Source organism: Taudactylus pleione, unplaced genomic scaffold, assembly GCF_031769625.1.
Source record: "Taudactylus pleione unplaced genomic scaffold, aTauple2 ptg000004l, whole genome shotgun sequence".
NCBI lineage: Eukaryota > Metazoa > Chordata > Amphibia > Anura > Myobatrachidae > Taudactylus > Taudactylus pleione.
In genome coordinates this window covers 4,868,244-4,879,669 of record NW_028284407.1, presented here as the reverse complement: position 1 = coordinate 4,879,669, position 11,426 = coordinate 4,868,244, and the positions used below count along the sequence as shown (strand labels likewise).

The 11,426-nt window shown below is 46.1% G+C and overlaps 1 protein-coding gene across 1 annotated transcript in view; it reads right to left on the bottom strand.

The window, feature by feature from the left end:
• Positions 1-9,573: 9,573 nt before the first annotated feature.
• The window catches only part of RAPGEF4 (Rap guanine nucleotide exchange factor 4), a 168,657-nt gene continuing 166,804 nt past the window's right edge, over positions 9,574-11,426 (bottom strand). Inside the window, exon 27 of the mRNA XM_088468239.1 lies at positions 9,574-9,702. Coding sequence (XP_088324365.1) covers positions 9,575-9,702 — 128 coding nt within the window. The 3' untranslated portion in view covers position 9,574. The remainder of the gene's footprint in view (positions 9,703-11,426) is intronic.

Below are 11,426 nucleotides of genomic sequence, written 5' to 3'. Positions count from 1 at the left end.
CGAGACCCATAACGACGGCTTGGCCATCGTTATTCGGGTCTCGCGCATGCGCACGACAGAGCCGCCTCCGTCGTACGCATGTGCACTTGGGCAACATCGACCTGCTTGCGAGCGCTCACGAGCGGGTCTGAATCAGGCCCACTGTAAGGCTGCGGTTAGGGTTAATGTAAGACTGCGGGTGCGGTTAGGACTCAACAGTTTAATTAATCGGGAAAGTTCCTGGAGGAACGAGGGGACTGTGGGCCACCTGTGGCCCCACAGCCAGTAGCGTATCACCCTTGTATGACAGGCAGCCCGATGGTGTATCCCACCCATGGAGGAACTCAGGGCCTGATTCAGACCCCCTCGCGAGCGCTGTGCACTTGCAAGCGAGTCGATGGTGGCCCAGTGCGCATGCGCGAGACCCGGATAGTGACGGGCAAGCCGTCGCTACGGGTCTCGTACCAAAGGGTGCATTCTGTTGATGTTGAGTGACAGCACGCCCCCTTTGGTGGGTGGGCCGGGGGCGTGGCTGGCCAGAAGGAGGCGTTCCCATGGGAACGCCTACCGTCTGGGACCGGCCCCACTGACATCACAAGTGATGTCAGTGGGAGTGCTTTCGGCTCTGGTAGAGCCGAAAGCACTCTAGGGCTTGCGGCAAAGAGACCCTACCACAAGGGTCTCGTCACAAGCCCATCGCGACCATCTTCCTGGCCGCTCGCTATAGCTGTGGGTGGTCACCCACAGCTATGCGAGCGGCCAGGAGGCTACTCTAAAAAACCAGAGGGCCGGCCCTGATTCAGAGCGAGTGCTCTGTCAGAGCGTCTGGCTCTGAATCAGGTCCAGAGCTCCTCCAGTCCCCACTCCACATACAGAAAGCTCTATGCCAGAGACAGACAGTCACACGCAGCGGATCAGACCCAGGGAGAGCAGTCAGGTAACAACTTGTCATGTAATGTTTTTTTTTGTGTGGCCACAGGCTGGAGTGCAATGATAACTGGGGCTGGAGTGCAATGATAACTGAGGCTGGTGTGAAATAATAACTGGGGCTGGTGTGCAATGATAACTGGGGCTGGTGTGCAATGATAACTGGGGCTGAAGTGCAATGAAAACTGGGGCTGGTGTGCAATGATAACTGGGGCTGGAGTGCAATGATCACTGGGGTTGGAGTGCAATGATAACTGGGGCTGGTGTTCAATGATAACTGGGGCTGGAGTGCAATGAAAACTGGGGCTGGTGTGCAATGATAACTGGGGCTGGAGTGCAATGATAACTGGTGCTGGAGTGCAATGATAACTGGGGCTGGTGTGCAATGATAACTGGGGCTGGAGTGCAATGATAACTGGGGCTGGAGTGCAATGAAAACTGGGGCTGGTGTTCAATGATAACTGGGGCTGGAGTGCAATGAAAACTGGGGCTGGTGTGCAATGATCACTGGGGCTGGTGTGCAATGATCACTGGGGCTGGAGTGCAATGATAACTGGGGCTGGTGTGCAATGATAACTGGGGCTGGAGTGCAATGATAACTGGGGCTGGAGTGCAATGATAACTGGGGCTGGAGTGCAATGAAAACTGGAGCTGGCGTGCAATGATAACTGGGGCTGGTGTGCAATGATAACTGGGGTTGGAGTGCAATGATAACTGGGGCTGGTGTTCAATGATAACTGGGGCTGGAGTGCAATGAAAACTGGGACTGGTGTGCAATGATAACTGGGGCTGGAGTGCAATGATAACTGGGGCTGGTGTGCAATGATAACTGGGGCTGGGGTGCAATGATAACTGGGGTTGGAGTGCAATGATAACTGGGGCTGGTGTGCAATGATAACTGGGGCTGGCGTTCAATGATAACTGGTTGCACAGGATGACCGGCTTCGCGAAAAAGCAGCTTATCGTGGCTAATTGAATTCTCTCCTTCTGGCTAATTGAATATGACTGGCATAATCTGAGCTTGATTACTGATTAACAAGGATTGTGTTATATCCCTAATTAAATAGCCCAGTGCTACAGGTACATTGAAATTTAAGCAAATATTTCCCAAATTAAATTGGACATCTGGTAATGTCTTTTGTAAGCTTATTTAATTGCTAATTATACAAGTGACTCTGGCTGAAAATTACATTGACATTGATTTTGGGGCTGATTCAGCATTGCATGTACTGTATGTGAAATGCTGAATGCAGATTCCCAATTATCAGGAAGCTGTGCGTGCGCAGGACACGTACTGCGATTGTCCAGAACGGATCCTGCGTGATCGCTTGCAGCCACTTCTGTGCCTTTGCCTGATTGACAGGAAGCATTTAAGGGGCGGTGACGGCCGGCGTTCCCAGAAACGGTGGCGTGTCTGTCCCGTTTTCTGGGAGTGGCATTACTCTCAGGGAGCACCTCTGTCTATATAGGTGATTATAACAATAATTTTTTCACCTTCATCTAATCTTCATTATTTTGAAATTATCACACTCATAACAATTAATTGCCTTAGTGCTCCGTCGCTTTTTCCCTCCCCCATTCCTCCCTGTATTCATTACTTCTGTGCCTTTGCCTGATTGACAGGAAGAAGCATTTAAGGGGCGGTGACGGCCGGCGTTCCCAGAAACGGTGGCGTGTCTGTCCCGTTTTCTGGGAGTGGCATGACCAGGGGCTGCATGCAACTTTGCAATTCCAACCTAAGCTGAATCACCCCCTTTGATCATAGCATAAATACAAGTTTATTAACATAATAAGGCTATGTACATTGTTATACTGTACATAAAAAAAGACAAGAGCATGAATTGGACTTAAATCACAATTTTAATCTGAGTATTTTACCTTTACAAGAAAAAAATAATAATATATTTTTTTTAACTCTAGGACAAGAAAATAAGTATATAATGCATGTGTCTGTTTATACGTTGAGGCATGTATGTATACAGTACAGACACACAAACTCTATAATCATTCTATATACACAGAAATAAACATTAATGACATTCGTCAGTTACACACCAGTATAATAAAAAGTAAACCAATTTGGCACAATGTTCAATACAGAAGTGAATAAATATTGTACTGAAAATGAAATAAATAAAGAGCATTATAAGTAGTTATGATCATATACGTCAGAACTGGTCATCTTGTATAGTCTAGCTGCTACAGAACTAAATTTCCCATGATGCTTAGGAAGGCTGGATTATACTTGGATGCCAATTCCTGATTTGCAATGAAAGTGCAGATAATCAGATGGAAAAAAGGACACAAAACTCAATACATTACCAATGCTAAAAAAATCCCAAAAAACAAAAAACAGCAACACATGACGCAGCTAACAAATAAGAATCCAGTTTTAATGCCCAGAAAACAGTATATGGTGCAAAAATAATATTTGTGCCTGTTGTGCTTTGTTTGGTTATTTAAATATCTCTATCTGATTTACAAATAATTAGTTTGGGATGGAGTGAATGTAGGTGTCCTAACTGCAGCAGCCAAATGCTGGTAAAAGTTGCCATTTCTCAGGTATCTGGCACCATATTGGGCAAGCTACCCGAGCGACGTGCAGCATCCATAGATAGACCAGAGTCAGGGGCGCCGAGAGGGCCTGTTGGAGGTGCCTGGCGAAGGCCCGAGTCCCGCCCTATAACTGGATACAGCACTTCAGGCAGGGAGAGAGAGCACTGTGTGTTAGGTAGAGAGCCTGCAGTCAGTCCCCTCTCTCTCTGCATTTGCACATGCCCCTCCCCCCAGCATCTGTCACCGGCGCCCAGTCGTGCACATGGTATGTTTTGATGTATTGTAAGGAGGTTTTTTTTCCACGCCCCCTCCTTGTACTGGAAACCGGTGGAGCTCTGGGCAGCCCCGACCACTGATAGTACAATGTATCCTGGTTGTATGTAGGAATAATGAAACTCATTTAGTGGTGGGAGTGAATACAGTTGGTGGTGGCAATTTTGCACTTTGGCAAAACCATATTGTGCTGCAGTATAAAATGTAAAGACAAATCCAGAATTCGGAAGTGGGACACATACAAGCTACATTCTAAATTGCAGTGTAAAATTAAAGCTGCCCAGTATTTATGTGCTACATGCAATAACAGCTAGTATCTACCCTGCATGCAAAAAATTAAATCTTTACTACTTGCATCATTTGGTTTGTCCTGGTACAAATCAGCACCCGTTAGCTGGATACAGTACATGAGGGAAAAACGGACAGTGTTATAGAGGGGAATTGTGACAGTAGACAGTACCCTGTGCAGCGTTTGTTATTTTTACAGACTAACGCTTTTCACTCTCATATATCTTGCAAAAAGTGATACAAAATTTCCGCTTAAAAAGACAATGACATTTTATGAGATTGGGTTGTTCTACAAAATATGCAGATAGCTCTGACAAGTGATGCATCCCTGCAAAACGCGTTGTGCTCCGCGTGTTAGAAATAAACCCAAACAGGTACTTTATACAGCCTTACTGTAGATTACGCCTTCGAGAAGACTTCTGCTATTTATGGTAAGATCGGTTTTATTTTATTACAGCAGTTTTATGCCAAGCAGCAAAACTAAATAAATCGTTTTATTGGAAGGATAGGTCTATATTTTTACATTTTAACTGCAAAAACAATTGAAAGCAAACAATATTTGCCTTCTATTTTAATCTAGTTATCACAGACTTTTAATGAATGTCAACACACCAACAAGGTAACACTTAAACTTATCTACGTATGAATGAATGTAGGCAAATATCTCTGTGAAATGTTTAGACACAATAACATCTAAGCACCATAGACTCAATGCAAAGTGATGCTGTAATAGTGTTTTATGTCACTTGTCTATGGAGTTCTATTAAGCAAGAACAATGGGCCTGATTCAGACCCACTCGCGAGCGGCTGTCCGCTCGCAAGTGGGTGGATGGTCTGCACTGAGCATGCGCACGACGGAGGGAGCTCCGTCGTGCGCATGCGCCAGACGCGACGAGCGAAGGACTTTCCTTCGCTCGTTGTGTCTGACCAAAGGGGGCGTGCTGTCGATGTTGATTGACAGCACGCCCCCTTTGGTGGGCGTGCCGGGGGCGTGCCTCCCTGACGGGGGCGTTCCCAAGGGAACGCCTACCGTCAGAAGCCGGCCCACTGACATCACTAGTGATGTCAGTGGGAGTGATTTTGGCTCTGATAGAGCCAAAATCACTCCGGGCCTTGCGGTTGAAAACTTCAACCGCAGGCTCCGGCTCGCAGTGGCGATGGTCGCGATGGTCACGACCATCGTGGCCATCAAACTGCACGCTCGTATAGGCTGTGGGTGGTGACCCACAGCTATACGAGCGTCCAGGAGGACGCTCCATAATTATGGAGGGCGGCCCTCATTCAGAGCGTGCGCTCTGCTCAGAGCGTACGGCTCTGAATGAGGGCCAATGTCGTTTGCTGTACGTCTGCGATGCCGAGAGTTTCTGTGTTCTTAGATTCCCTCTTTGTATTACGACAATATAGTTGATCAGTAAAAAACCAACAAAGTTACATAACACTCCGAAACACATTATCCTTCTTCCTACTTGATTCCATTAAGCTGCACTATAATTTATTGCATGTCCTATGGCGATGGGAGAATTTATGGGAGAATATTTGTTTACACAGCTTCCTAGTAGGCGGTTGGATTATTGTGTAAGAATACAGGAAATGGCGGGGGTTAGTCATGTACTTAGAAGTTCATTCCTGCTAGGTTGCAGTGTGCTATGTTAATAAAACTAGAAATATCACATTTTATGGTAATGATGAAACACACCTGTATACTGTTGCACTGCTGCCCTGTTTCCCAGAAGAGGCAAGTTGCAATTGATTACAAAATTTGACTAGGGGATGGCTAGATTTACTATGAGGCTTTTCCCCTGTACATGTTAAACTTAAAGAGGAAATAAAAAAAGAACTGCTGCTGAAAGTTTATGCGAGGTGAGAGCTGTCTATGGTAGTGGCACTGTATTGTGTGTGCGCTGTGACAGGGTTGGCAAGACTACAGAATATGCTGTAATAGGCAGGGCTGTGGCTATAATCAGGACGCCTGAGGTAATTGTCATCAACAGCAAGTTATGGTGGGAGGGGGAGGGGACCGAGGAGAGCAGTAATATGAAGGGAAATGAAAGAATTGCATTTTTCCTTTAAATGCTGTTTAAAATATGACATATAAAGTTTAATTTTTTAAGCCATAACATGATATAATAAATTTTCTGTATATATGTATATACAGCAGTGATTCCAAACCTCGGTCCTCAAGGCACACTAACAGTCCTGGTTTTAGTGATATCCAGGCTTGTGCACAGATGGTTAAATCAATATAACTGAGGTACTAATTAAGGGCCTGATTCAGAGCCGCTCGTAAGCGGCCACTCGTTCGCTCCAAGCGATGTTTGCCCAACTGTGCATGCGTACGGATCGTTATACGCATACGCGAACCAGTCAGTGCGGTCGAAATTCATGTGCTCGCAAAATAGCGAATGCCGGAAAATTTGAGTGACAGAAAGAGGCTTATGTGGGTGGTAACAGGGGAAGGTGCTTGAAAACGGGGAGTGGAGATCCGAACGCAGGCGTGCTTAAAGGTCAAAACGGGCGTTTTATGGGTGTGCATAATTAAAACAGCAGCGTCATTGACCACGTCACTGGGTTATTTTATAGCCAGAACTGCTCGCAAGATTGTGGTAGGAAAAACCAACCACAAGAATAGCGAGCAGTTCATACCCTGGTCGATGTACTCGATTAATCTAATAAATAGCGGACATGATGTAGGATGCGAGCGGCCAGGGGGCGTAGTTTTCCAAAAAACGACCGCAAGTTGTTTGCTCGTTCAGACATAGAGGCGTGAACAGACCGCAAAGAGCGAACGGTTCATTTGAATAGCCACCCCTATTTTCTGAACGAGCGAGCGCAAATAGCGTCCAGCTCTGAATCAGGCCCTAAGTCACTTGTGCTCAAGTATGGCTATCCCTAAAACCTGGACTGTTAAGGTGCCCATACATCTGACCGGTATTTCCGCGATCCTGTGATGCGATTGGAAATGCTGATCTGCTGGGTGGAAACGCCGGCCGGCCAACATCGATGGTCAGCAATCTGTCACAGGATCGCTGAAATATTACATGTTAAATGTACCCGATTTGACGATCTTGATCATTTTTTGATCGCGATCGACAAATCGGGAAAATCCAACATGTTGGATTTCTGCGATCCTGCAATGCCGGAATGCAGCATCGCGGCAATCTATCGCTGATGGATGGGCCCCACAAGTGTGCCTTGAGGAACGTGGTTGGGAACCCTTGATTTAAGGTGTACAGCTGGCCATACATGATGCAGTCAGAGCACCCCTCCCAAATTAATTCGACTGTATTATACAGTTTGAACAAACTACCCATAATGATAATTTATGTCTGATCCATGCACACATGAAGCCATCAGTGTAATACTTCACTGAAGGCATGGCCACACCCATGAAAAGACAGACACACCCCCTAGCATGCTGCAGCCACACCCATGTGTCGGGATTTCGACTCCTGTCATTAGACCCCTGCCGGGATCAGACAGTCAAGAAGCCGGCGGTCGGCATTTCGACCGTCAGCTTCCTGACTGCATCCCCTGCCAAGCTCAAGTCATAAAGCATAAGTATTAAAATTGTATTTTTATTTTCCTCACAAAATTATCAATTATTCTACTTTTACATATTTAGGGCCTCATTTACCAACGAGTTTTATCATTTACAACGAGTGATAAAACTCGTGGTGTATGATAAATGGTGCTCCAGCCAATCAGCTCCCAACTGTCATTTTTCAAACAGATGACCATTGGCTGGAGAACCGTTATCACACACAACAAGTTTTATCACTCGTTGTAAATGATAAAACTCGTTGATAAATGGGGCCCTTAGGGAGACATTGGGATGATAGTGTAAGAGGTGTACACGCCCACGTGGCACTGGCCACGTTCACACAGCACTGGCCTCAGCCCCACCGCTTCTCAGAATTTGGCCCTTACTCTGGCTCAGGTTGCCCCATTTTTAATTTGCTACACTCAGGGGGCATATTAAGAGAGAAGGGGGCCTGTGTGCATTCCCCGTCTGGGGCCCACTCCTCTCTCCCCGGCGGCCGTCAGCGCACTGACTGCAGCAGTAGATTCTGTGCAATAGTCTGTGCCCAGAGTCTACTCCACATGCTGCTATTTTCCCGGCACTTACCCACTGCGTATGCGCGAAACGCCGGGAAAATGGCTGCGGCGGCCATTTTCCAGGCATTCAATGCAGCCCTGCTACAGCCAACATGAGACTTTGGAGAGGTAAGTATTTAAAAAAAAAATGGGTACAGTGTGTTGTGTGGGCCCCCCCCCCCCACCGCACACCCTGCACCCATTATAGATACGCCCCTGGCTACACTCTATGAATGGACTCTGCGGAGTGTGCCTAAGCAGGCTAAAAATATTTGAGTGCAGGGAAAATGGGAAAATTTGTGGTTTAATTCACATATGCTAATTTTAGCTACAAAGGCCTACACTTCTGTTTTGCTGCCCCAGAATGGATGAGCTCACTCCTTAATGCAGGGATGGGGATCCTCCTGCCCGGGTGCCGTATAAGGCCCCCGGAATCATTTGGTCTGGCCCTCTGAGCTTTTTTTCTGCTAGCCTCACCTGGCTAGCATGGTACCTAGAATGGCAACCTGCAGCCAGAATCTATGCAACAGTGCCGCCTGGAGCGTCCTTAGGATGCTTCAGACGGTCACACCGCTGCCTTTACAGCTCCCCGAAGCATCCTCAGGATGCTCCGGGCATTGCTGTAATCACCGGCGATTGTGGTCCTGCCCCTGTGTGATGTCACGCGGAGGGGCGTGGCCTGCACCGGGCTCGCGCATGTTATATATGTCAAAATGGCCCTCGGCATAAAAAAGGTTCCCCACCCCTGCCTTAATGTATATAATTTGTGCATATGATGTACTCCTAACACCACATGTAGGTATTGTGTCAGGAATCCAACAGAAATACATACAGGGCTTCCACAAAGTAACTGGTGATATAGAATAATAGTGCACAAAACATGTTTTATCCCATACCAGCCAGCCACACATTTCCTTTCATCTGTACTGAAAGCATGAAAGAATCGGATTGGTTGCTGGGGGGTTTCCTAAACGCGCATTGGCTGGCAGGTGCATGTACTTCAATGGGAGATTTTAGATGCCATTTGAATATTGTTTTGTATGAGGTACATCCCAGAAATGAGAATACCAGTGTTTGTGACAGTACTCAAAAATCTAATTTTTCAAAATACTTTATACTTCCCTTTACACATAGAATGAATGTAACTGGATATCATTTAGCTTAAATAAAAGAGTTATATATTTACAACCTTTTTACTGCATTAAAGTATAATTGTACAGCAACTGTATAACATCCAACATTATTTCTTTGTGTCTGATTTCAATTACTACATTAACAATTTACATTATTCACACATAACATGTGGGCAGCCTGTAGCACATAAAAGTGAAGGAAATATATAAAACCTAAATAAATAAAAACGTATCAAACAAATAAAAATCCCTACACGTTTGCCACAGTACTTTCCATCAACAAGATCATCCCCAAATATTCCCCCCCCCCCTCCCACTCCTGTTCAAGTGCGTCTCGGTTCTAAGCGATGCGACATCTGGGATAACGTTCTCTGATTGTCAATCACATTGAACTGCCGCACGTAATTCCGTATGTCCTGGTGGTTTTTGTTAACAAGAGATGCCTCCGGACCTGGAAATAAAGAGATTTATTAACGTTTTTCATTTAATACTACTTAGCTAAAGTACAATCACAGTAAAATGGACAATAACAATCATTTATAAAACATTGCCATTTAATGTAGCTGTAGTAGAACAAAGACAAGTTTAAAGCCAAGTTTAAAGGCTTGATTGATTACCTTGGTTTTGAACACCAACCACAGTTAAGCAGTGCGTAATTAATGATATTTTTAAGATTCACCGCTGCCTGGATTTGTAGTGACAACGCCCACCTGGGGCTTCGCAAATCAGTCGATTATCAGCCTTCTGAGAAGCCCTATGGAACTGGGATGCCGGGACCGCAATCGCAGGCTGAAACATGAACCCAAGAATGGTTGCGACACACGTGCGTTTGAGTTGCCATCCCCGTAACGCAGAGATCACCAATAATCGCTGAACTCCGTAAACTTCTGCATTGCGTCCATCCCTGAATCAGGCTCAGTCAGGGTTTTTTCATCTTTATGAGTCTCTATAGCCCTCAGCACTGTATTAAAGCGCGAGTGAATTGGCGGGCTACAGATCGTGAACATTGTCAGTGCGCAATGTCCCTGATTTTGAGTTGGACGCATTTTAAGAAACAGACGCGGTTCCCGATTTCGAGCCGCATTCACTTGCATCTTAATCTAAAAACATGTTGTGCGCATGTGATCCCGGTTGAACGGAGACTAATGTCAGGTGGGCGTTTCGAGGCGGCGAATGGGCGGCAAGTATTAAGATGCAGGGAATGATTCTAATATGGGAGAGTTGTGGGCATGTACTGTAGCCCAAATTATGTCCTAGTTTTAAGTTTGGACGCAGTTGGGACACCTGTTTCCATTGGATCTTTTGCGACCAGCACGGGGCTGGTGCTAGTCCAGATACTAGTGATGACAGCTTCAACACGGACGCAAAAACCAAACAAAACAGTGACCGAAGCAACCAGGCCACTTTAAAATTAACAGATTATTATTATTATCCTTTATTTATATGGCGCCACAAGTGTACCGCAGTGCCTTACATAGTGCATAGAACAAATAGGTGAACAAGAAACAAGTAACTTACAGTACATTACAGAGCAGAACAAGGACACGATTTATATACATTGCTGCAATAGCGATTAAAGCACTTACAACAAACAGCCGCGAGTTGGCATGTGTTAGGTGCCCTTATGGGGAGTAAGGAGTAGAAGAAAATGCAAAGAGAAGCACATGAGGTAAGAGGTCCCTGCTCGTGAGAGCTTACATTCTAAAGGGGAGGGGCGGGCAGACAGGTGTGACACAGAAGGGGAAGATAGGGAGTAAAGAGCATGAGGTGGGTTAGGATGAGAGCTGGAAGGCCTTGATGAAGTAGTGGGTCTTGAGAGCCAGTTTGAAGATTTGTAGAGAGGTGGAGAGTCTGATAGGGAGAGGGAGAGCATTCCAAAGGTAGGGAGCAGCACGGGCAAAATCTTGGAAGTGGGAGTGTGAGGAAGTAATCAGTTGGCAAGAGAGGCGGCATGCATTTGTTGAGCGAAGTGGACGGGCGGGAGTGTGAAGGGATAGAAGGTCAGAAATGTATGTGGAAGAGGATTTGGTGAGGGCTTTGTAGGGGAGTGTAAGAACCTTGAATTGGCATCTGAAGGGGAAGGGGAGCCAGTGTAGGGCTTGTAGGAGAGGGGAAGCAGATGAAGAACGTCTGGAGAGGAAGATGAGCCGAGCAGCAGCATCGAGAACCGATTGT